This window comes from Frieseomelitta varia, unplaced genomic scaffold (genome assembly GCF_011392965.1).
Source record: "Frieseomelitta varia isolate USP_RPSP 00005682 unplaced genomic scaffold, Fvar_1.2 scaffold_920, whole genome shotgun sequence".
Classification (NCBI taxonomy): domain Eukaryota; kingdom Metazoa; phylum Arthropoda; class Insecta; order Hymenoptera; family Apidae; genus Frieseomelitta; species Frieseomelitta varia.
In genome coordinates this window covers 233,231-260,679 of record NW_025110724.1, presented here as the reverse complement: position 1 = coordinate 260,679, position 27,449 = coordinate 233,231, and the positions used below count along the sequence as shown (strand labels likewise).

At 36.6% G+C, this 27,449-nt stretch overlaps 2 protein-coding genes across 6 annotated transcripts in view; one reads left to right on the top strand and one right to left on the bottom strand.

Annotated features, from left to right (window-relative positions):
- The window catches only part of LOC122537602 (peptidyl-prolyl cis-trans isomerase FKBP14-like), a 41,571-nt gene extending 37,957 nt beyond the window's left edge, over positions 1-3,614 (top strand). For both annotated transcript variants that reach the window (XM_043670887.1, XM_043670886.1), the window contains exon 5: positions 804-3,614. In XM_043670887.1, coding sequence (XP_043526822.1) covers positions 804-992 — 189 coding nt within the window. In that variant the 3' untranslated portion in view covers positions 993-3,614. The remainder of the gene's footprint in view (positions 1-803) is intronic.
- A 437-nt stretch (positions 3,615-4,051) lies between these two features.
- The window catches only part of LOC122537593 (FH1/FH2 domain-containing protein 3), a 199,687-nt gene continuing 176,289 nt past the window's right edge, over positions 4,052-27,449 (bottom strand). For 2 of the 4 annotated variants that reach the window (XM_043670868.1, XM_043670872.1), the window contains exons 17-18: positions 20,405-20,572; positions 4,052-5,494 (exon numbers count right to left, since the gene is read on the bottom strand). In XM_043670868.1, the coding sequence (XP_043526803.1) occupies positions 5,421-5,494; positions 20,405-20,572 (242 nt within the window). In that variant the 3' untranslated portion in view covers positions 4,052-5,420. Of the gene's footprint in view, positions 5,495-12,767; positions 12,855-20,404; positions 20,573-27,449 lie in introns of all 4 variants that reach the window. The other 2 variants (XM_043670871.1, XM_043670869.1) reach the window with 2 other exon arrangements.

Here is a 27,449-nt window from a genome sequence, read left to right as displayed (position 1 = left end):
TTTTAATCATTTTAAAATATTGTGCGACTGACAGCGTTTTAGCTGTGAATATATTGCGTCGAAAGTACATTTAGAGACATAGTTCGGAGCATTTTTCATCCCTCTCGGCTTATTGTAGAAGGAGAGAATTTTTAAGTAAACAGAGACACGCACGCTCGCCGAATTTATATGTTTAAGACAGCTTGAAACACGCTGTTGCGAAGCTTCGAATCTGGGAACCGGTAAATCCCTTTGACGATCGACGAATTTCCCTTTCCTACTTTTCTTTTTTCTTTTTGTATTACATTTGGTACATGTCAATGAATAATGAAAGTGACTAAAAAAGTCACCAATGATAAAAATTAATAGTCAAAAATATACAGGTATATAAATTTACAATTAAATAATTTAATTCTAAATTATTACAGTCTAGTAATTACGAATTTTAAAAGAAACTTCGAGCAATCATTTCATTTAACAAACACTTTGCAAAAGTGAAAATTAACAGAAACGAATGAAAAGATTGAACCTATTACGAAATTATTACAGCCCAATAACGCCAATTACGAATTTAAAGCTTCGAACAATCATTTCGCTTAACAAATATCTTTCAAAAAATGAATACCAGTAGAAACGAATGATAAAAAGATTGAAAATTTTAAAATTAGATAACTTAAACCTAAATTGTTACCGAAACACCAATTACGGATTTAAAGCTTCGAACAGTCATTTCACTTAACAAACACCCTCCGCAACTAAAAACGAACAGAGGTCTAATTGGCCGAAGTTGTCGAACTTAACACGCTGTGTGTTCGTCCGTGCAGGTGAGCGAGTACCTGAGGAAGCAGATGATCGAGGCGGAGCAGGGCGGCGCCGGCGACAACGAGGAGGTGAAGAAGATGCTGGCCGACCACGACAAACTGGTCGAGGAGATCTTCCAGCATGAGGACAAGGACAAGAACGGTTTCATCTCGCACGACGAGTTCAGCGGGCCGAAGCACGACGAACTCTGAAGCCTTCGTGCCGCGTCGCCGCGTCTCCGAGCACCGCGTCGCCGACGGCGTCGTGTCTCGCGCCACCACGTGTTCACATCCGCGCGGAATCGTCTCCTCGAGTCCTGTCCAGCCCACCAGGAACACCATTGAACACAGATTGGAACTTTATGGCAGTCCTTAGCCGGTGTCGTGTCGATCGTTTGTCCCCGTTTGTTGGACTGTGTTCAAACGCGAACATCAACAACGCCTTTCGACGCGTCAGCCGCGCGGTGCGCACGAATACTTTTTCAAGCTCGAGGATAGAACAAACCAGAGAGAAAAAAAAAAAAAAAAAAAAAAAAAAAAAAAAACAAAAAGAACGAAAACGAAACATCGCGGATGGATCTCTTCTTCGCTAGGGGATTTTCTCTCGTGAAAGAAGGACACTGGGCCAGTCGTGCGATCGATCGAAGCGTCCGAGAGGTTGTTGGATCCTTTTGGTGAACTCGACGGAGAAATGGACCGATAGAGTATCAAAATCGGTGGGAGGTGAGATTCAGTTATACAGTCTCTTACCAAGGTTCCTTCAAGAAGCTCGAAGATCGTGAGTCTGTGCTGGCTTACTCGTGCAATTGGAGAGATCGGAGGGAATTAATGGTAAAGCTGCGCTTGGCATGTCGCGCGTTCTTTCGAACGAAATGAGGTTCTTAGAAGAATCGGTATAAAGAGAGAGAGAGAGAAAGGAAGAACTACCTCTTGGGATGTATCGACTGTGTCTTCGAGTGTGCTCTCGAGACGTTTATCCCCCGTCTGTCGACGAACATGTTTCCCCGAGGACGGAAGGCTTTCGACGAACGCTCCGCTCGAAATAATCTATTGATCCAATATAATTACGCGGGTGTGTAAGAATGGAGAAGAAGAAGAAGAAGAAGAAGAAGAAGAAAAAGAGGAGGAGGGAAAAGAAGGAACTAGACTAGAGGTGTAGTCCGAGGAAATAGTTTCGAGATACTCTGCCGCATTTCTGATCGGAGGCCCAGTTTCCAAGGGCGCGTTCCCGACGATGTAAACCGCGAATTTACGTTTCACGCTCGCGAGTAGTGATTGGGCCATGTTGAAGGAAAACATGACTGGTCGAGCGATCAAATTCTTGGCACGAAGCGAGGCTGTTCTAACGTAATATAATTATACAAAATATAGATAGAAAGAGAGACAAAGGGGAGAGAGAGAAAGAGAGAGAGAGAGAGAGAGAAAGAGAGGAATGATGATTTCATGCGAAACAGAGAGAACATGAGAGCAACTGAGAGAAAATGTGTTTTTTCTACACGACTAATAGATGTTAGCGTATTAATTAAGCGCATCGACGTAACGGTGCTAAGAATCACACGCGAAACTGTTCTATCCCTCTCTCGAGAAGCTTCTTCTTTTTTGATCCAACCCCCCTCCCCCCTTCCCCCTGCATTTTTCGCCGTTTTCACACACGTAATTACACACTCGTACATATGTATCCGTACACGTACGTACACTCCTGCTGAAAAAGTTTTGGGACCATCCTTTACTCGTTGAATAAAACCAAGATTCTTTCGACATTATTTCTTGAGAAGGTAGGACGTTAGAGTTAATAACTCTTTGATTTTTGAACTATCGTCAATTAATGTGTGTTTTGATACGTTTTGGTGAAATAATTTTTAAATATAATGCAACATCGCGAGTGAATATTTCTTCTGAAATTCTGACACGCTCGAAATTTTTGGGCGAGAGTGTACACGCGCGCACAGTTGCCCCTTTTTCACGAGCATCGATAAGCCCCGCCGGCATTCTCAGCCACGAATTTTACGCGAGAGACAGGCAATCCAGGACTCTGGTGGAGAAAAGGAATTCGATAGAGTCAGAAGCCGCGAGACAACCTCGAGGATGTTGCGTGGTGGAGATGGAATGGCGGTCGCGAAGCAACGGCGATCTTTTTTCTTCCGTGATCGACGCCTCTATCATTATTACACTTTTAACTGATACGTTTTTATTACTACATTATATTGTATGTTGTTAAAGTTGGATGAAGGTTAATAATAAATCGTGTGTCTTGAGCACAGTTTGTTATAAAAAGTTTGTGTTTGTTCGATTCGCACGCAGCTCCAATCATTCCCTCGTCCCTTCTCTCAAAAAATTCCCGCTCTGGACCCTCGAATTTATCAAGAGTAAAATGCAAATCGATACAAAGTGTTCGGAAAGCGAGATAATTTCACTTCCTCGCGGATCGTCTGTAATTCAATGTCAACGTCAGTCGAGACTAGATCTCGGGAATTGAATGGGAAAAAAAAGAAAGAAGTGGGAAAACGGTGAATTGACAGGACAACCAACTACTGCTGCTCTCAATTTTATTTCAAGAATCAGTTTCGCAGAAAAAAGAAAATTACAGTAATGACGCCTCGCAGCGCGATAATAAAGTGATGATTAAATTAATTAAGTTGCTCCTCTCGCCGTTCGAAACAAATCACACAAAGTCTCTCTCGGTCGTCTAGGTATTTCAAAATTCACTACCTAAGATATCGGCAGAAACAAAATCGCTATCTCTCGTATTCTATGAACGCTTGTAGTCTGTTTTCTATTTTCTCCTTCCTTGTCGTCGAAAAAAAGCAAAAAAAAAAAAGAAAGAAAGAAAGAAAGTGTACGAAAAACACGATTTCGTACCGTTCGGTTGGTTTATTCAATTTCGTTTGAAAACTTCTCTTTCAGACCTTTTCTTTAAGAAAGAGAGAGAATTCAAAGTTCTTCATCGACGGATCAAAAGTCGTTTGAGGCACGTCTCGATAAGATTGTCCTATTTTTCATGGCTGTCGTTCGAACTTCTCGAGTATCTGCTCAAACTGGAGAGAAGCCTTCCAGCGGGTATTTCAATAATCCTCTCGTCCCATGCATGTTGCAAAAGTGAATTGCTTCGAGAGAAATGCTCAGCCCCCCTCTTTGCATACGAGCATTTATTCCTGAGAAACTGTCATCGCGAAAGAAATGCATCTGAAAACTTTCCTCTCTATTTTTTCACTCTCTCACCCGCTATTTCTTCTTTCCTCCCCCCCCCCCCCCCCCACCGGTCTTCCTTTTGATAAGAAGAAGACAGAGAAAGTAAGTTTCAGAAGTTGTCGCATTTGTTTGATACGCGAAACGCTGACCTGTAAAGCACGTCGTCTTCGTTGGTTGCAAGCCAACAGCAATACGAGCCTGACTGATCGTCCCAACCTGTTTCCTTTTCCCTTGCGCTTTCATCGATCATTTTTGACAAACAGTGCATAAATACAAATGCGTAAAAATATCTCTCGGCATTTAATCTACGTGATTATCCATCTAATCGCTCGGAAACTTACTTATTTCATTAATCAATTTTTAGAAATTTGTTGAAATCTATCCTAAGCTCTTTTATTTATTACTTCTTTCTACTGGCATTTGGTGTTGATATTACTTGAAACGTTTTTTACGTTACTTACTTTTCATCGTGCATATTTCACTTTGTTACTTATTTATTGGTCCTTAACGTCTCAAAATATTTTGTATATTAGTATGTGTATATCTTATCAAAAATACGTCAAGAATAATTCACGCATTAAGATTAACATTTCCAGTATAGACGAGCAGAGAATTTAAGCCACGCTTTTATTATAGGTTCTGTGATTAAAAATTTTCTCGGGATGCAAATATTCGTATGCAAAGTCGGATCAATCTCGATTCATACAGATTCGATACAGAATTTGTATAAAAATTAGTCCTTTACCGGACGACTAATCTTTATCGAAGATTAACTGGAAAACTTCTTCCGATTTATATCCCCTTTATACGTCTATTTAAACTCCTATTCCTACGTTAAACTTTCTTTTCAATATCAATTTTTCATTCAAAGAACTATCAGATTCGTTTCGCATTACGATCTCTGACAGAGAATCTCCTATTTTTACGTATCATCTTTCACCCCTCGACACACTCAAATACCCATTAAATTAACCAAATCTGACCTCACTAAATATTGATCAGAATATTTGATCAAGTCTACGAAATTTATTGCCTGTAACTTCACACATTCAGATTCATGCAATCCGCTCAAATGTACCATCTGATCTGAATTCGGCAAGCACGAACGACAGGTTAGACAGCACGGTGAGAAAATAAAATTAGAAGGCCTCGAGTTTCATCTTCGGCGATGAATTTGATAAAAACGATAACTTTCTGCCAACGCGCGTACAGAAAATTCGATCGAAATGTATATGTATATATATATATATATATACATATATATAAAATTCTTTTAACGTGTAACCTTGGTGCGTGCGATTCCTCCAGGGATGGTTTTGTATTTCCTCTGAGTTTCGTCGTGGTTTCGTGAAATCGCAATGTCCTGGCCTGGTGATCAACGTCCGATGATCGTGCTATTGTCCATTCTTCCGTCTCGCGGACGAGCTACAGGGTTTTCGCGTTTTATCACAGTCAGTAGCCCTTGATGTAGGTGGCGATGTGTTTCTTCTCCTCTTCCGAGAGGCCGTTCTTCAGCGTTCTACGCACTGTGGATTATACGTGCAATTGACATTTAAATTTAAATCGGGCTGATGTTGAAGAGAGATTAGTCGAAATCTAGGTGCAGGCAGTTTCGAATTTCCGAACATTTCGTGTATTGCAATTTCTTAAAGAACACTTAGAGTTTTTGATCTTTTAAATTAAAATCGTATATTGTTAGTTTAGAATATTCGAAAGTTTCATATTGCAATTGATTTATGGCTTCATTTTCGGTACTACGATACTAGGATAATATCTTTTATAATGTTTCTATACGAAAAATATTACAATGTTTAAAAAAAGTTTCAGTGATTCTATCATTTTCTTCCTGTTCTAGCGTCTTCTAATATTTCTACATGTATATATATATTAAATACAATGATCAAATATTTCATGCTCATGCGAGTAATTTTTCCTACTTAAAATACAACGTACTTTTGTATACTTAAACAATTTTTCAGCCTTCCTATAATTCTCTGTTTCACTGCTACTTTCGTGATTTATGAACATTTAAATTGGAAGAATGATAAAAAATTAGAACATTTTAGTATCTTAGCATTCCAATATTTTCAGTATGAAACAAATGAATAAAAAATTCTATATCTTTAAGAGTAACTAAAATTTTCTTTTTTTTTTAAAAGAAATTTTTACACGAAATGTTCGTCGGTTCAATATATTAAAATTATCGTGCTGTACAAATTACACAAAATGAACTCATTCCAAGATAACTTTGCATGCGATAAAAGTAGCAATTAAGGGTAACATTTTGCGCCATTATTTACATCGTTAGTCGAAAATATTCCAGGGTTTGTCGAAGATTCTGCCTCGTAGGCTTTTATCGACGATCCTATCTCGCAGGTTTGTTTGAAGTAGCTTGCATGACACAAGCGCTTAATAAAACAAATGGCTGGCTATTAATGATACCTACGTGTCTCTGATAACCGCACGCTAAACTACCAAGATCGTAAAAATAATTACACGTCCATTTAACGCACGCAAATATATTTGTTATTATGACCATAACGATAGTAAATTGAAATTATATCAGAGAAATTTTAAACAAATTTCGTCAATCTGCAGAAATTGTCTGTAAAAGTGATCTGGATGAGAACATTAAAATCACTCGTGTATTGAAGATGAATGTTGCAGTTCACAAAAATCTCTTTACTTTCTTTCTTAATAGCAAAGAATATAGAAAACGACATTTTCTTAGAGATTTTTCAAAATTAAGCAATTAAACTGCTTACAGGTGAAGAAATTCTTTTCAGTACTAATTATTATTTGTATGAATAATTATTAATAACTTTCTACTTCGAACGTTTCATCTCGAATCACATTCTAAGTAAATTTAATTTTCATGCTAAGCTAATTGTGAGATCTAACGTTAAAATATTTAAAAAATCCGACAAGTTTTGACCGTTCGGACAATGATTGATCAAGCAAATATTGATTCACAGTGTTAGTGTGGGTGGTATTTGCTATTAACGTGATGCGAACCCGTAGTTAACAGAATGAAATTAGAACGGCTTGCACTTGCATATATAATCATGAATGGTGGTTAATGCGTTTGGAAAATTATGGCTCGCGTCCGCCGCGTGTGAATCGAATGGTCTTCAAACTCCAAGCTGCCGATTTTTATTGCTGAAATGTCGCTCTAAATATATTTCAAATTTTATCAAGGGTTATACACGGTTTCATCATATATCCACAGTTATTCTGTGAATTTTAAAAATTTATTTCCTTTTATTATCCGATGAAAAACAACTAAAATCACATAATGATATAATCGAAGTTACATTTACCCTGAACGATCGGAAAATAGGTAAAAGCAATTAAAGATCTTGAAATTCTTGCATTTTGCAATATTTTGACTTAAAAAAAATCTAAATATAAAGCTAAAACGTTACACTTATGTAGATACTTTAAGAAACGGAAACTCTTCGTTTATCAATCAGAGACAAAAAATTCGCAAGTTCCATGACAGTGGTATTTTTTAAAAATCTGCGAAGAAAAACCCCCGTATAAAAATAAAACCGTGAAAAGCATAATTCTATAAAAGTATTATTTCTCTAAAAACTCAATAAAAACCTCAAACGGAGACCGTCCTCGAAAAGTAATCATTTCCTGCGTAACCAATCGGATTGATCAACAGACGCTGCTTTCACTTCTTCGATTCTCAATGCATTCCAAACACGAAATTGGAAATTCGTTTACGGAAGTCGATCGATCCCATCCGCGATAGCACGGTGAAATAACATGGGAACCAATCGAAGAGAGAAACGAAAGGTCGCGATACAATTATCAATGCGACGACCCAACTACAAAAACAATGCTAATGATGACACATCTGAAAGTATACATTCGAAACGATGCATTCAATAAATCTCCTATAGAATCTCGAAAAAAACTTGTACGTTTAAAATGTACGATAAAATAGAAATAATAGAAATAGTAGTATAAAAAACTGAAGTAAAATTTTTCAATTAACTTGCATCGACGAATACGTATTACTATAATACTAGAACTATCAGTGTAAAAATTTTCTCATGGAAATTTTCTGTATTTACAAGTGCGCTTTCAGAGATTTGAATTATTTCAACTAAAATCCATGGAAGAAAGTTACAATCAAACTAGACTGACTTGATCAAATTGCACCCACATTCCTTATATTTCCTACTGGATAATAAATGGTTTAGTTGACATTGATATTTAATATTGATTCACATATCTGTATCCTTATTTCTTTTTGGATAATAATAAAAAAAACTACATTCCATTCTCTGTACTGTCTGCTGTATTTGTTCGATGTCTGACTAATGTCAGTCTACTCTACTGATCGCGACGCACGAGTTTCGACATAAACTGTTCTAGACTGTCTTTACTCCACCAAAACCATCTCAATAAAGATACAATAACAGTTTTAATAATTAAGGAAAAGGGATCTAAGCAGAAATTTGTTTCACCATATGCAATTTATATGCTTTCAGAAAAAAATTGCTTCTAACCAAAAATTCAATACACCCGAATCAGACAGAATCATAACAGAACCTAAAATTTCTGTTCTCAAAGAATCTCTTTGACTCTTCAACCATTATCACACAACGCGAACTTGACAGGTGGATCCTTCGATCGTTCGATCCATCGAACTGGCCGATTTCCGTGACTCTCAAGTTTAATCTCCCATCGGGCGAATATCGCTCGCGGTTCGACTGTCTGGCAAACACGCGAGGTTGCGTCGCGCAGTTCCGATTTATTTGGCGTGACGCGCGTGCCGCACGCGCTCGGCAGCACCAGGACGCAGCTCCGTGATCACGTTATTAACGAGAAGCCGTCGAACCATGTTTATCGTGTGTATCGGTCCACGGCCGCACTCCATCCCAACTACTTAGCAAATATTTATCGCGACAAGAGAAGGAGGATCGATACCAACGAAATTACTTGCTCGCCGCGTCTTTTATACGCTTGTGCATACGTATGTACGTGCATACATGCCTGTGCGCGAGTGTGTGACGACACGGTACCGCGTAGATCGATAGTAACTCGATTGATCGTTGCACGAGCGACGTACGTATGCTTGGAGTGAAAGCGTTTCGATATTTTACGTTCTTTGGCAACGTTTAATACCGTCTAATGAGATCGTGGAAATTAGTTCGATACACAGTGCGCTCGTATCGTTCATTTTCCACGTTTCTTGTTTCCAGAGAATTTGAAAGCCGCGTTTCACTCTCGGAGTTCTGCTCGATTTTAGACTGTTTTACAAATATATTTCGCGAATAATCATATATGTTTGTACGTGTGTTTTGAATAATTGTAAATTTTTATGCATGTTTTTCTCGTACTTCTTTTCAAGGACTTTTCAAGGTCAGTTTCACCTTAAAACATGACATTTATATCGAAAAATTTAAATTTTCAAGAAACTTTTCATACACCCTATATATGAAATTTTAATTTTGAATGCAACACGCTTTAACCACTTGCGGCGGCAACTGATTGCGGACCATAACGAGTGACCAAACCGTATACAACAATTCGTCGCTTTCTTTTTGAATTCGTCAGTATAATATCACTGGATAGAAATTGTTGAGAAGTAATAATAAATTTATTATTTGTTTTGCCTGAGTTATACTTAAATATACTAAACTGAGAAAATATTGCAATTTTGGGACAGAAAATTCTCGACGTGCGTGGCACGTCATACTAGCGCAAAAGGTTAAGTGTTTGAGTGTTCAGAATATATTAAAATATTACAGATAATCTTACAATCAATAGTAAAGTATAATTATAATTTATTCATACATTGACTCAAAGAAGATAATATATTACAGTATGTCAAAAAACGAATGCATCCTCAATTCGTTATACGCCTTTCACATATAACGATATTAAATTCACAAAATTATAGAAACTTAGATTATTTTCGATCATTCCAAGCACTCAAACGATGGCGTAACTATCAGTTTCAGTTCCTAATCATTTCGCAAGATAATTCCGCTTGTGAATTAGGTAATTGACATCGTAGGCGAACCTGAGAGAATATATTACGGAGCCGGCGCTGATACAGCGAGTTCTGATTGATCCTTATGGTGTAGTCGTCGCGAAAGAGAATAATGAATGGTTGGGAAAGGAGATCGCGATGGAGAACGAGGACGTTGCGGCGAGTTTGAAGGCGAATTTTACTCGAAGATAGCGTCCGCGTCCCGATTAATTTCAGACTTCGTGTTAATTACTTCCCGAACTGATAATTAAATTCTAACTGGCTTTATTTATGGGCGATAACCTTTTCGGAGAACGTAGCGTGAGCTACGAGAGAGAAACGTTTCGATTAGCAAATTTCGAGCCAAGCAGAATCGAATTCCAATTACTTCGCAAAATCACGAGTTACTTATAGTTCGTCGTCTGTGATAACTATTCGATCGCGAATGTTTGATACAGTTTGATGTTTCTATCCGTATAACTAAAGCGATCGAACTTACGTAAAGATTTATTTCATCCATTAAATATCATAACGAGTATTTAGCTCGTTTTCTGCATATTATGTTTCTGTCAATTTTTATGTATAAATATTTCCATCTGTGATCCGTCATCTGTAAATACTGAGATGGTTTGGTATTTTCACATGTTCGTAAATAATTTTCCAGTTTAACTTTGGCAAGCGATATTTAAAATGAATTGATTCTGAAAGATCTGCTTAATTATTTACTCGTCGCAGAGAAAATTCAAGCGGGTGAGCGTGCTTTAACATCGGTCTCTGCCTGTGTAAATCGAACGCGTCACTGAAAACATCTTTGTCAAGCGCGCCGGTTTGAATTATTCAACATTCCACTGATTTATCACTTTCCCTTTATCCAAATGCGTGACAGAAGCGCGTGCAACGTATGTAATCGTTCAACGGCGATCAAAAGAAGCCACAGAAATAAGAATTCGTTACGTATACACACTCGGAGTATACACGTGCGTGTAAATTAAAAGACCGCGTCACTCTTCTGTCGTTTATCTTAATTTATCCTGTCCTTCGAACGAATTTAATTACTCGGATGTAAAGTATTCATTCGTGTGAGTAATGCCAGACGTGAGATGACAACATATTCAAACTGTTGTGTGTATAATTTATTGAATTATAAATGAACCGTGAATATAATTTAAAATCTAGGTAGAAAATATTCCAGAAAACACCGTGTACCTTGCGTATTGCGTTCTGTGCAATGTTTGCTCTGTGAAATTCCCAGCTGATTATTGACAATAAACATTCAGTAGTTGAGTTAAATTAGTAATTAGGTTGAATAAAATAAAAATTTATTTTCTTAAAAAATAATTAAATCTCCAAAAGTGTAACTGTTGAGATTAATAATAATTTGCATCACTGATATATTTCTCACTAGAACTGATTGATATTTCTCACTAGAAGTACCTATAATGTAATGATAATTAAATTGAAACTCCTCGTGTCTTACATCAACATTCTGACCATTCTTACTCTTGATTATTCTCAGAAAAAATAATTAACAGTAACATTCTCCTTTGCTTCGAGCAGACCTATTAAATGATTAAAGGTCGTTTTTCGATGTGAATTCACCGTTCAAAGACAAGAGGTGCATTTGTCAAGACAAAAAAATTCGTTCGAGATAAAGGCACTTGGCTTCTTTAATTTCTCTGTAATCCAATGAAACTTGCGTCACAAGAGTGTAGGTGTAACGGTAGTCGAACATTTTGCCTAAGCTTTGTATAAATACTGGCGTTACTTCTGTGACCTAAATCACAAGATGATAAGTGTCAAAATAACGCTTCCTCTCGTGAATTAATTATTATGAATTTCTTGTTAACTTTAGACTTGAAAATATAGGCCTTTAATACGAGACATGTGATAATTCGATCATCATCGATCGAACGTAAATTGTTGAGAGAGGACAGCTGCTGAAAGATATATCATTACGTTGATGTATTCAAAATGCATGCAAAATATCTTTAGATATCTAAGAGATGTTAAGGTCTGTACTTAATTAATTAAGAGTTGCAAACTGAGCTGAGGATGTTTATGTATTTACAAATATATATAGAAAATTTGCAAATGTACAGAACCGTATTTTTATGTATTTTTAGGTATTTACAAGCGTAAAAAATTTACAAATTTCTAAAAATGTACAGAATGTACATACGATGTTCATTGTAATATCTCCCAAATACTCAATAAATACTATCGCTAATTAACAACATGATATGAACACTGTTCTTTGCTCATTTCTGTATCTTTAGATTCCCCCAAAATCCGCAGTCCATTAACTGACTAATTCCCCTGGAATCTTCATTCCACGTCTAATTCCACGTACAGATCTTGACATCTCGATTAAGACAGTTCCATTCGGCATGCCGGGCAAAAATCCTCCGATACCGTCATCGGCGGAGCAAGAAGCAAACGGCGACTAACCGCGAATAAATCACGAGCCTCGCCAAGAGACGTTCCAATCAAGAGATAAAACGTCAACCTTAAAATATTGCGTTCGTGTCGCGAGTATACGTAGACCGCGAGGACATATGCTGCAAGAGACAGGCAGACAAGCGCACGAGCATGCCCAGACAGAAAGAAGCAAGACAGACAAATAGATAGAGAGAGAGAAGCATTCCACGCAGGAGGAAGGAGAATACGAGACACAGTTGAAAAAGAAAAGAGACCACGGAAACAAACGGACACATATTATACATAGACACAGTGGAGAAGAAGGAAAAGAAAAAAAAAAAGAAAAAAGAAAGAAAGAAAGTTGCGTTTAATCGAAAAAACCAGCGAACCTTCGTCGCGTCGGTCACGATCGGTAACCCTTCAGGGTTGGTACCCTTCTGGCGTGGTGTTGTTCTCCCGGGTGCGCGACCGCTTCACTGTCAGACAGAAAAAAAAGAGAAAGGGAAGAAGGCTAGGCCACCCCGTTAGCAACCGCCACCAGTTTATGTGTTCATACATGGACGCACGTATTTCGCACATATACACATATTTACGGGGTATTTGTACGTTTGTATTTAGCAAAGTTTTTTTTTACAAGTGAAAAACGTGATGAACAATTTTAAAATTTAAGAATCAATTCATTATTAATCATGTTATTAAACGGAACTGAATATTGCAGTGTATCACTATAGTCAAATATCTTGTGTTCGTCACAAAGTACGAAATTAAGAGATAAACTTATCAACTCGCGTGTTTTTTAAGGAAATATTTTCGTATTCATGTTTTAAGTAATTTTTGTGATTTATGTTTTTTATATAGAAACTTCAGATTTCTTTTAGATATTCTTTTTGCAAGGTTTGTTTACAGTTTTTCACTATTGTTTTAATATTATTAGTCAAATGTATGATTCCTAAGTCATTCTAAATAATTGTCAATTGCCCTTTAAGAAGAGACAACGAACGTAAAGTAAGTCGCGCGTTTTCACGCGCATTTGTAAAGTAACGAAAATATTTTCTTTTCGTGCATTTCTCACCCCGAAAACTTCGCACCCCGTTAGCATTTGCGCGTGTGCATAAGTACGTGTGTACGTGTAGCCAAGCCACCACCACACCCCTCGCTACGCCACCTTAAACTGGATAATTCGGAACAAAGGGGAGGAAATGAGGAAGAAAAGAGAAAACGAGGATAGAGATTTTCCTGGGTATAAAGCACACCTACTGAATTACTTGTACGCATGCTAACCCAAGGGCAATTGTTATTTTCCCTCAGCGCCCTTTTTCCACCGCTCTCACGCCAATCGGACCCTCTCTCTCTCTCTCTCTCTCTTTATTTATCTTAATTCATTACATCGTTTACTTCATTTAACCTCGTATTTTCGACATTTCAACCTTAATTTTGGAAATAAAAATAAATCGTATTCCCTTTCAATAATTTCAATAATTACTTTCAAAAGTATTTTTATTTTGTTTCAATTTTTAAGACTTTTAAACAAGAAAGATTAAGAAATTAAAGTTGCGTTGCATTCTTTTCTTTGGTTAGGAATTTTCTTGATGGACGTTGTTAATCCTCTATCTTTCACTTAAATAAAATTTCTGTCTGAAATACTTTCTGTCTATAAAAATTTTTATCTCAAGAAATTACACGTGCTAATGACTTGGACTGCGAATTCTTATGTATGTATATTTATCAAAAATTCAAAAATAGAAAATTGCACAAAACACATATAGCATTAAAATATACATATCCAAAGTATATTATTATTTTATTACAATATTTAACAGATGAAACAAATTTCTATTTAAATTTTATTTCCTTAGTTATACTCATAAAAATATAAAAATTCGCAGTCTATGGATAAGAGTTTTCTCGAGATATTCCTTGATATTAGAGAAATGTAAATCGATCGAAAAAGATCAAGGAACGTAGCACGATTAATAATCTAATACGTAGAAACTATCCCTAACACAATGACTGTTAATATATCATTTCTTACATGGTTTTGTAATTTTCCGTGTCTTGCGGGCCAGATGGAGAAAATCAACACACCTCCACGGGAAATATATTCGCTAATGCTTGTTTCTTTCGTATAACGAGGTTTTCGCTGTGGCTTTTTATATTATACGAGACGCAGCGCAGAAAGCTCTGCAAGCTTCGCAGCTTAACGTTGGGCAACGCTAACTGTGACGTGAATTCTAATGACTACTGCTTACAGTAAATCGTTAAATTCTCCTTTTCAATTTAGAAACTGGAAATTATTTTTAAATCTCCCTGTTTCTTTGTTTTTACCTTCTTTTTATATTCTTCTTTCGCTACTTCCTTACTCTATCAAGTTACATTTACTGCACGAGAAGCTACAACTTTTTAAGTCTTTTATATTATAGTTTCATGGAGTGATATTATTACGAAGTTGCTCTTTTCAATCTAGAAAATTATTTTCCAATGGCGGTATTCCTTTTTCCTAAATACTCTGTGAAATTATATTTATTCTATTCTCTTAAATACTCTCTTTTCAATCTAAAAGTGAAAAATTATTCCGATATGATGTGTATTCTCTCCTATGGATTTTATGAAACTCTATTTATTAATTTACTAATTTTTCTAAGCCTTTCCTCTGAGCTCTATTCAGCTTAAAAGTTGACAATTATTTTACAAAGCAATTATGTATTCTACGAAATTATATTTAACATATCAACTTTGCAGCTATTACACACGTGTATCATGAAAGAATTATTATCACGACAACTTTTGTTCTTGTTTCCCATCTTCGCAACAAGATAACGATTAAACATAAAATTAATTGATAAAAGAATTTTTTAACTGTACAACATCTATATTTCTCGATACGTATTCCACTATGTTCAGCGAAACAGTACTACGATATTCTATTAGAGATGCATGAACAGTTAAATTTCCAGAAACACGTACATTTCATTTCCCATCCAGACTCTCAGCCAGGCAATCCATAAATGCGACTCAAGTACAGAACGACACTTTCCACTGAAATGTTTGTCACTTTTTCCCCCGAGAGACGGACGAGTAAATATTTGCAGAAATGCAAACGACAGAAAAAAAAACTCTTCGTCGTGCAATGAAGAAAAAAACAAAGAGAGAGAGAGAGAGAAGAAGAAGAAGAAAAGAGACAAACGCACGATAATGGTAAATCCTAACGTTATTATGAGTGGCACGAACGAGATTTATTCTCTTCCAACGATCGCTCGAAACGATGTATGGCATAGGAATTGAAATCGTAGCCTATTTGCTTTGCTCCCGTATATACTTTTCACAGACAGCACGCTCTACGAACTTTCCTTTGTGAACGCTCGTATCCCCGTGCGTGTATCGTATTCTTTTTCCTTTCTTTTCTTTTTTTCTATTTTTCTGCGGTTCGCATGCAATGTTTAATCGTTATCTCCTATCCTTTTGCACCCTCGCGGAACGCGCAGCAATACCTTGTTATACGATGCAGTGAACGTTCATACGTCTCGTTAAAAAAAAAAAAAAAAAACTCGCTATGTTTTCGACTGAAAGGCAGCGAGAATCTCTCACATTTATTAATCAAACGCTCTGTGACACGCTTTGACTCGCGATACGCTAACAATAATTGAAACTTCTTTATGGAGAAGGAAAAAAAAAAGAGAGGCTCGAAATAGAGTTATATTTTTTTCCATGCACCGGCTGACCGACGTTGCGTGAATTTTTTTTCGATCTCTCTGTTTCATATCATCTATTTGAATCTAGTGTTACGCGGTTCAATTCTTTGTATTCTACTGATGTAGGAAAATTGATAGAGTGAATGTTTTTTTTTTATGTATTTTTTTTTTAGCGATAAGAGACAATGTGTATTGATGTCACCGTGGAGATATATTGTTGCAAGACGAATTGCATTCATTATTTAGGTTACAAAGGAGATTACATACGCGTCTTTCTCTTCAGAGGGAAATTACAATGGAGAATTAATAGTGATTAAGAAATTATATTTAAGACTGAATTAAATAGTCATATTATGAACGAATTAATATACGATTCTTTCTTTCCAAAATTTTTGAAATTTCAAAAAAGACGAAAGTTAAATATTACTGTAAAAAAATAGTCTACTTATAAACAAACTAATCTCTGCATAATCACACGATGAAAACAAAATTGTACTCCGCATAAAGGACATAGAAGTTCAATGTAAAAAAAAAAGAAAAAAGAAAAATTAATTTGTACGATGATGTCGATATTGGAACACGAACGTAATAACAGAGAATTTAAAAAATTGCTTGAAAAATCGCCGGAAGTGGTATTTCACCGGCGTCATTTGAATACAGGCTTTGAAAAGAAGTCGAATATTCCTCCGGTGTTCGTATACACGGAGTTTCATAAAAATCGAGAACACTGAAAACTGTTTCTGACGGCCGTTCTGAGCGCTGCCCCCCCCCCCCCTCCAAAAACAGAAAAAAATTTTTTTTGAATTTCACGTTATATCCGCCGCACGAAACGTTTCTGGCCAATTTCACTTTTATCACAGTTACGTCCCCATTCTCGTGACAAAAATGTCAGACTTCGAAAAACACTTTAACATTTTATTCGCCACTTTGGCCTACCAGCTCCCTCCCCCCTTATTCGCCATGTGATTTTCGCAAACTCGTTCGCAGACAACACTTAACAAAATTAAGATACGACCGTGTAGTGTGACTTTGACTTAATTATTTTTTTAAAATATTTTACTGTGTTTTCTAAATATACTTTAAACTTCAAATTATGTGCCTTCTTGGCCGTGTGCTTTGGATCGTTATTCTGCATAAATATAATATTTCTTTCATTTCCACACGACGCCGTACCTTTTTAAAAATTTTCACTAAAAAGTTTTATTTTTCCAAGTGTTATTTTTTCGTTTAATTTTCTCCTCGGACAAATTCGTCGTTTGAAGTGGAACGCTTCAAATTTTGAACAATCATTGATTGTATAAATATTAAATATAGATATAAACGACAAAATCACGCGAAAATTAGAGAGAGAGAGAGAGAGAGAGAGAGAGAGAGAGAGAAAGTGTGTGTGTGTGTCCAAGTGGGATTTTGGACGGTAGTGTATGAGAAGAATCCGGCGGTGGATTTTTCAAATACGTTCGACTATGAAAACGTCGCTGGTGGGACCATCACGGCCCGCGTGCCATGTGTCCCGAAACTGTGAATGGCCGCAATATAAAATGCAAATGACACTTTCGACCGAGCCGCGAAGGGCGTCTCATTTTCGTGAAAGGCCGTTTAAAAAAAACTGCCGCCGCAGATGTTGCTCGAAAAACTTGTGTGAAAACTACGCGACCTGCATGACGCACTTTTGGTTGGGAAACGGACCAGTTTCACTCGACCTCTATGCAAACAATTTTGAATACTACATCTTTTCGCACTTGACGGGTATATAGTGGCTTATGAAAGTATACGAAAGTATTCGTAGATATATTTTGTCGATATATCGCATCGTACACCGTTACTAGATTTTCTACCAGGGAGTTCAATGTATCGTAACTTTCGTTTTTAATAAGATTGGAGATACGAACGTTTAGCTGCAGGTCTCATTAATTATTAAAATATTATGCACATGTATTACATATTTATTACTACTAAGTATTTATTGTCGAGAGCGATAGAATTGTTGTTCACGAGCGAACGTTTGGAATAAGTGATTGAAAAAATATTGATCTCGTGTTGTGAAAAGGAAAAAAAATAAACGAACCATTGTAACATCTACATACACAGATACGTGTATTTTAATAATCAATAAACTTTATTAATAAACTGCGTTCGGACTCTTCAATTTTACTAAAAAGCTCGTAAAACGTTAAAAACTGTAATCCTGATTTAACGATGGGGGTTTGTACCGTGCTGTGTAATTTGTAAACGTAACACTTTCAGCCAATTATGCGCAATTTCTTCTGCAGTATAAACGATGTAATTCGAAATTAAACATGTTGCAATGTTTCTAAAAATTAAGCACGTTATGTATATGTACAGAACGCGAGTTCGAAAGGAAAGATGAAGGAAGTATCGGTGCCAGTAAGGTGCTCGAAGAAGAATGAACTAACGATCGAAGCCTGTGTTAACGTAAACATTATCTTCGATCGTGGGCGTTTCGAAGTTCGCCTCCGGACTTCCGCTTGCTGATCGATGCGCATTTCCCGCGAGTCTTTATTTATGGGCCGATCGTACCAGATCGTTTCAGACGAATTCACTGTTCGAGGACTCCATTTGCAGGCGTATAAATTATTCCATTCGGATGAAATACGAATAACGCTGGCGTTAACGGTATCAACGATCGATTTCGTTGCTGTTTTCACTTCGACTTGTCAATACCCATCCGAGGAGACGCTTTCAAAGGATTAAAAGCTTTCCATCTCACGGCGAGTTTATTCGATCTCGCTGGCAGAGAACTACCTCTCCCGCGATATTATGACGTTTCGATTGCAACTGAAATTAACAGCGATACTCTGCGAAGAAAAAGAAAGCTTGAAAAGGCTCGTTCTCTTTCAGAAACTCGTTTCCTCAGCGAAAGTTGTCAAACTACATCGAATTAAGTGAAATACGTATTTGAAAATTTTATTTCAAATTAAACATTCGAAACTCAAACTCATATGCATTCAATAACTTTTAGTTTATTTTGAAATTCGCGATAAAAAAAAGAGTCGCGATCACGCGCCGAATCGCCACAGATTAATCGCTGGAAATCACTTTCCGAACTCGCCAATTATTTATCGGCAAACAGTGGTTGATCGTATCGAGATCGTATCGTTCCCCGCCGGACAACTCCGAATCTCCGGGAGAACGCTTCTCAAATCCGAACAGCGATTAATCAATCGAGCAGATCGGCAAATCGAGCTTCATGGTCCCCCCCCCGATGAAAAATGAATTCTCACCACAGAAGATTTCCGATCGTTGAACCTTCCGCTCAATCGAACGCTCGTAGACAACTTTAGAAAACCGCCTGACACCTCCGTAACTCCGGGATAATGAGCACGTGGCCCGATGACGATCGCAATGTTTCGTGATAAAGTTTAAGAGCAACACGTAGAACGAAAGCAGTAACAATGTAGACGAGTTTCGAAAAGATAACTATCGCAGAAGTGCATCTGATTCACAGAAACTCCATATTAATATTTTTTGATGAAACATTTATATTTATATTTATATCATATAAACATTTATATTTATATATTATATTTATATTAATATTTTGGACCGATGTAATTAAAATTGGTTTACAAATGAAAAATCATATCAATATTATTCAGAATTGTTCAGAGAAAGAATATTAAAGAGATATTGATTAATCCTGTCTAGTTTCTTAAAATATTTTCTGAAATGAACTACATATATATATACAAGTGGAAATAATAATAATCAGTTGTATAACAACGCATCTATAACTCGCGAAAAATCACAAATCGGCATTATTCGAGAAAGCTCGAAAATAAGATACATTATTATGTTCTATATTATATGGCTGAATATTACTGAAGCTGTTTTTCGATTATAACACGAATATAATCACAATAATCGTAATTCAAAAGCAATCGACATCTCGACTAAGAAACCTAAAAATGAAGCATTCATTGTACAAAAATGATCAACTTAACGATACTCGATCAATCAAAAACAATTTACCCGATTCTTAAGAAATCCTACAATCCTTACAACAACATATGATCCTCAGAAAAATTCGAGGGGAATTCAATTCCCCAGATCCTGCACGTTCAATCCAAAACCCATAACATAACAGAGAGCGAGTTAAACAACGCCCGTGTACAAGCGTCAATACTTCTCAATGGATCTCTGAAAAGATGCGCCTCGATAAAGAGTCCTCGACGAGATTGGCCCATAAATACGCCGAGGCGAACAGGCGGGAAATGAATTAGCAAGAAGACGATCGATCTTTTCAAGAAAGAACCGCGGACAGATCGATCAGCGCGGAAGAAGGGAGGGCAGGTGCAGGGTGCGGGGATCACACTTACAAGACTTACGATCGGCGTGTCTGGTCCTCTTGCGCTCCCTTGGCGTCGTTCTCGTTGCCGGTGTCTTCGTCGCTGTCTTCACCAACGATTCCAGCAACTCGTCGTCACCGTCGGTCAGGTTCCCGTTGGTGTTCTCGTCCCGAAGCAACGGGCCCAGCGACGTCCGACCTGAAACACAAAAATTTCGTTCATCAGTTCTTTGTTAGAATTCTGATATCTCAAACTCGAATTTCGATGTACATACGTATCGTTAAATCGCGAATTTTTGTACAAAAGTGTACATGGAATATCGAATTTGACAATGTTTAATAAATAAAACGAATCTCTGCCTAGTTCCCTTTCACTTTTCGGAAACTATTATGAAATTGCGTAAAAATCCGCAGTTTAATCAAATGTTAATTATATGGGAAATTTAATATAAGAGTGAAAAATGTTGATAGTTCATAAACTATCTGTTACAAGTTTAACATTTACTTAAAGAAGTGAATCTAAATTGATACGATATTTAAGTGAAATAATTAGTAAGATAAACAAAGCTAATTAAATAGTAGAAAACGGACGAAGAAATTAAAGAAGAATTTATTGTACACGATAAATTAATATATGTTTGTTCGTAAGATGATCAGAAACCACTTTATGATACATAATACACATTAATATTCCGTCCAATTTATAAATTCATTCGACGAGTGATTTTTCTTTCTCTTCAATAAATAATTTCGATGATAACAGATAATATTGTGTGAAAATTTATTATGCATTCATTCAAGTGAACTTCATATACACACAACAGAGAACTTAACGAAACTGTCCTTAAATAATGAACATTTCATTTTAGAAGTAATTAGTTGAGAGAAGGGTTAATCTTAACGGCGCGACAATTTCACCGGGCATAATGAATTCCCATGATCTCTAAAGATGAAAATTAATTACCAAAAGATTCTTCATAATTAGTCGTGAGTAATCGCTCCGTTACTTAAAAATATTCGGCATTAGCACACGCGATAAACTTCCGATATCAGGAAAGTTCTGCGGCTAAGACTTTAGAGCTGCGAACTACGTCGAATGCAAACTGAGAATAATCCGATTAGACAGTGGAATATTTCCGACGAACTTCCCACGATGAAAGATGCATTCCAGATGAATGTGTCGCCACGTGGAAAATTACATCATCGAAACGAAACTGTCTGTTTACGCGCACGGTTGCAGAGAATACTGATGATTTATCGAGGAATCGACGAGATTCGCTCGTTGAAAATAGCAATGGTACGCGGAGCTACACAGAAATCAAACCAATCGACTTTTCTGACAATCTCTCTCTGATCAACAATTCTCAAAATAAGATAAATCTGAAGAACATGGGACAATAATCAATTTTAAGATAGATTTAAAAAGCAGTAAAGTTCTTTTGTAAAGTTGCTTTCTAGTTTTCAATGAAATAATTCTCCGATTGTGTGATGCTAGGTGTTTAGAATTAGTTGAGGATATATTCGTAGAAATATTTCTCTTTATGAAAAAGTGGAAGTTCTTTTCCCTTGTCGTATGTCGTCACAATTTTACGTTCGTACTACTTTTGCTTCAAAATTTTTGTTCAATACATGCATATACAAAAAAGATGATCATTAGCAACATAAACTTGAGTTTCTAAACGTTCAAATCGAAATATAGAGAATAATAACAATTCTAAATATTCAAATAAAAAATAAATTTGATAAAACAACTTCTTGAAATGTTGCATATAAATCCTGTTGTAACTTCAAATAAAATAGAGTCGATCGTTTTGACTTTCGAGAGGCTCAGAGATAGAAAGAGGAAGGGAATTGATATGTTTGTTTGAAAATTGCAAAAATTAAATGATACTCTTAAAAACAAAAAAAAAAAAAATTTGACAATCTACGACGTTGATGTTAAATTAAAAATATATCCTGACGCCATTGTGCAAGAGTTTGCAACAAGATTTCTAAAATGTGTCCTTAGAATGGCGCAGCCCATTGAAACTCGAAACACAAAAATATTACACGTCAGCCCCCTCGAATCTCCTCTATCATTAACAATTCCTGACACACATTTTCGCGGAGCATTGTGCTGCGACGTTTACTCGAGTTCTGGCCGGTACGAGGTAGACGGGCTGGGCCATTCTTCTTTCGTAGAGGCTCGCCGGTCAACTCTTGGCGGAGCACAGTCTCTATACTGGCCCTCCCCCCCTGGTCCACGGGGCAGAGAAACTTCGGAACCGTCAAAAGCACGGCGAGTTCCTTTGAGAGCTTCTTTGAAACTCGGCTGAAAGAAGCTTCCATTGGCGGTCTCGCCGGCCTGTGTAAATCCGACGCGAAGGTGGCGGACGAAGAGAAGAACGAGAATAAAGAACGAGATGAGAAAGCAGTGGGAATTTCCATGGACCAGGGCCAAAGGGCCAAGTTTTCCAACGTGGTCAACCCGGCACTCAATGTCACAGGCTACTGGACTTTCGTAGTTCCGCTTATTGGCGGGAAGGTTAAACGACTTTGACTTTGCGACTGTTGAACAGGAAACTGTCTATGAGAAACTACTCTCGGAAGTCACGGATGACGAGAAACTCTTTTTCAAATTAAATCCATGTGTATAAAGTGTACAAGCTATGATATAGTTAGAATCACTTTCAACATCAGATGTTTCAATCTTCGATGAATAAATTTGACCAACGATTGAGACCAGTTAATTATTAAAGTATACAAGTGCTCTTGGCCAATAACAAACTAAGGTGTATATAGTAGTCCATTAATACGCACGTGTGTGATACTTTATCAATGAACAAAATTTCTTTCAAATATTCTTTTTCGATTTTACTCCAACAACGTACAAAAAATTGACAATTTCCGATTCAACGGCCAATACTTATATACTTCATTTTTCCAGTTGCATTCGTAAAAATAATAATAAATCTGCATGAAAATTCGCGATCTATACGTACATCCACCCGCAGTCTGAAACGCTCTGTCATCAATATTTTCAAAAGGCGATTCCGGGGATTTAATTATACAAAAGATTATTCTCCGAATACGTGAAACCTGCCGTGCGATCTCTTTCGAAATTGAATCCACGGGTGACCGGATAAAAAAATTCCATATTCACGTGAATTAAACTCCCGGTATTTTATCCTCGGCGTTCCTTGAATTCTGAGCCCCGCCTGTATTAAAACACTTTCAAAAAATAAAAAAAAAATTCGTTTTCAACAATCGTCACATAAATACGACTCTTTCAGGGAAACGACGGATATAAATGCAATAATGGGTCGAAAGATACCCAATCTCAGAGAATTTGTCGCGACAAATCGTGATCCTAGGAGCTAGTGAGGCTAATGATGGGATCAAGTTCAACATGTACAAAATTTTCACAAAACTACCAACTTAATTTCAACAAAACTACATAAATTTTATGCAAAAAGTTGCATTTTGTAAAGTTAAATTGTCTGATCAAGGATGATGATCAATTGTATGTACTTATAGCACTTGCAAGTACTTTGAGACTTAAATGAACTGAATTTTTCAAAAAGAGCAATCAAATTTTGAATATTCATTCGAGTTTGTTGTTATAAATTAAGTCATCGGCCGGATGATCTGTTGCTATTGCGCGATTAGTGAAATTAAATCACGCAATTGTAATTTTCTGCAGATAAAGAAGAGATTGAAATTTTACGCAATGATGGCCCACAAACAAACTGATTGAAAGAACTACTTCTCTTCAGCAGTTGTGTTAATAATAATATTTAATTTTAATAATATAATAATAATAATACAAAAATTTAATAATTTTAATAATATAATAATAATAATAATAATACTAAAATTTAATAATTTTAATAATATAATAATAATAATAATACTAAAATTAAATAATAATAATATTTAATTTTAATATCTTGTCGTCTCTCATTTACAATTAACAATATTGAAAAATGTTTATCAGTACTTACGTGACGACTGTCTTCACTTTGCTCACTCGCAAGTACAGTATTCTGTTAAAATACTTATCCACAAGAACTTTCGATTTTCGAGAGATTCGAATATTGCTTGTGTGTGTATATCATATTATACTTGATCCCATCGCTAGGTGAGGACACCACGTGGAAGGATTCGCATGATACATCCAGATGCTGGGGCTCGCGGGGTCAAAAGGGATGTTGTCAGGCGCGGTGAAGCACCGGCTCGACTTAGGCGGACGCGTTTAGATATTTTATAGGGGAGCATGCACGAGAATAGAAGGAAGGAAAGTTATGACGGTTGCGCTGAGCTCGGGTAATGCACGAGCATTGGCAAGTTTACGAGCCGTAAAGAGGTGGCACCATCTTCTGCCACCTTGTGTGCACAATCCCACCCCGGTAAGCATAAAAACTTCAATGCCTTTTTTCCCCACGGAAGCGAGGAAAGGAGAACACGTACAGCGATTACAATACGAAACGATTCTCCGTGACCTGAAAGATACTAGACTTTCGCTGTTCCGTGTTTTTTTTTTTTTTTTTTTTCTTTCTAGAAACGGTGCATCCGCGGTGAATAATTCCATAATCGAAACGTGGAAAGTTATGACAAAACAGTCCACGCAATGGACGCGAAGCTCGACTCGGTGCACGCCTGCGAGGCAACCGAAATTGCCTCGTCGAGTTGCCGGGAATTTGGAATTTGTCGCGCGAAATTGCTTCGCGAACAATGCTCCCTGGTAGTTTATTGGGATTTTTGTGCAGTTTCGAGAACGATGACGCACGCAGAAGTGTTTGGGACTACCAAGAGAATTTCGAATTCATCAAAAAATGCATGCCAAGTATAATAGTATGAAAATAGTTAGTTTCATAGAGAGTCTCTATTTGTTACTTCGTAAACTCGATTGTTTTGCGTAATTTTAGGAGTAACAGTGGCTCGAAAACTATATAAAATTTGTCATATGTACAAAGTATAATAAAGTGAAAATAATTGATTTTGTAAAATGATTTTAAAATTGGGTAAAATGACTTTTCATGAATAAAGACGTTTATAATTCGTCGAAGTTATAGAGCACAATGTATAGAAATTTTTAAAACAATTATTATAGTGGACATTTTTCTTTGTCAACATAAATTCTAGATGGAAAAAAATAGAATTATAATTCACATATATTGGAGAAAACTGGATAATCATACCAATTGTATCGTGTAATTACGAAATAATTGTTACCATAATTATAGACATGTTTTCAAAGCTACGGACAAATAATACGTAATAAACTTTAATAAACTTTAATAACAAGACTCTCAGCTTGAAAATTCTGTAAACTAAATGAAAATTGATTGTAGCTTGAAATTAATTGTCCAAACTAAATTTCACCTCTTTAATTAATCCCACTGCGGGAGCATTTAATTATAATTCGAAATTACGCTATTCTGCGTTGCTCTTAATATAGCAGCTATATTTGCAGCATCCCTTTATTTCTCTCGTTACATATTTCCCCTCGTTCCAGAAACGTTCCAATTTAACGTGATTTTATCTGCAACTAACTCCAAATTATTTCACTTTGTCGGCCGAGTTAGTTTCTCGTTTCTGACACGTATTATATAATCTAAAAAAAAAAAAAAAAAAAAAAAAGATTACATCATGAATACGACATGACAACTTCATCCTGTTTTCCACATTCGCACCACAGACTCGCGTGACCGGCTAATTAATCTTGTTATTACTTATGCATATTTCCTTCCTTCATTTTCGCAGGGAAACGTGAAAACGCGTTGAAAACTCAAAATTCTTGCCAAGAACATTTGAAATTACGAAAGCATGTGCATGTTCCTCGTAGAATAGAATGACAGTAGTATGTCTAAATACGTAGTCAGACAAATTGTTATTCTAACTGCCTCTTGCAAAGGATATTATTGGACTATATTACACTGAAATTTTTCTGCGGATTGCATTGAAATAACAATTTCCATTCTCATGGAAGCATATTTTCGAAACGCGCAGTACTGTATCAAGAAAACTAGTTACCCTGAGCTGTCCACAAGAATAAAGTGTTCACAAGTTCGTAAGTTCCTTTTATAATTGTTACTTCAATATTTAACTATTTTCAATTATTCAACTTTGAAGTATTTCCTATGATTGCAAAATGCACAACATCTAACTACATTATGTAACGAGCAAACTGTAAGCATAAAAAGAGGAATATAGGGTGGGTCAAAAATTAATTATATTCGTGTTTGAACTTAAATTTAATTTAAAATTAACAAGATTAGTTTTCTCTTTACATTTCTTTATGTTTTATTTAAAAAAAAAAACTTTTGACCCACCTCACAAACTAACCTAATCAATAGTTGTGTCAGAGCACGAAAATTGCAGATTGCACGAACTTTTCGATCAAACCTCGTATATCGAAAAAGACAATATCGCGCAACTTCTCCGAAAGCAACATTACGAAACTCCGAACGATCTGTTGTAAATGAAACTGAAGGCGGAAAGCTTTTCGGTAGGAAGACCGCGAGGGAAAAAAAAAAGTATGGGACAAAAGCTCGAGCTGCTCCCAAAAGAAAATGTTGGGAGAGCGAGGGCGAGGAAACAACAGGAACCTCCTTTCACCCGAGGATTATCTTGTAAACGCGATCCGCGCGTTTCTTTCCACGCGGAGCGAGTTCTGAAATCTCGATGCCGTTACTTTTCATTTTCCGGTAACACCGTCAAACGAGCCGTCGCGACGCGACGCTATCCTCGGAATCTAGCCTCGAGAGCGTTTGCTTAAGGAGAGGGCATTTATCTCGAGCGCCGCCACGGAAACGAGGAGAAATTCTCACACTTTATTCTTATCTGCGTCGCGAAGCCCAGCCTTTTAAGGCGCCGCGTTATATTTCCAACCGCCAAGTAGAACTGTCAAAACTTTGACAAGCTCTTTCCTTTTTTTATATATTTAATATATATATATATATATATTATTCGAACCAACCGGCTTCGAAATGAGATTTTCTTTCTTTTTCTCATTGTTCGTTGAGAAAGCAACGATTCTCGTTGATTAAAGCATAAAATTTCCATTAGAGACACTAAGGTAAAAGGAATAGAAT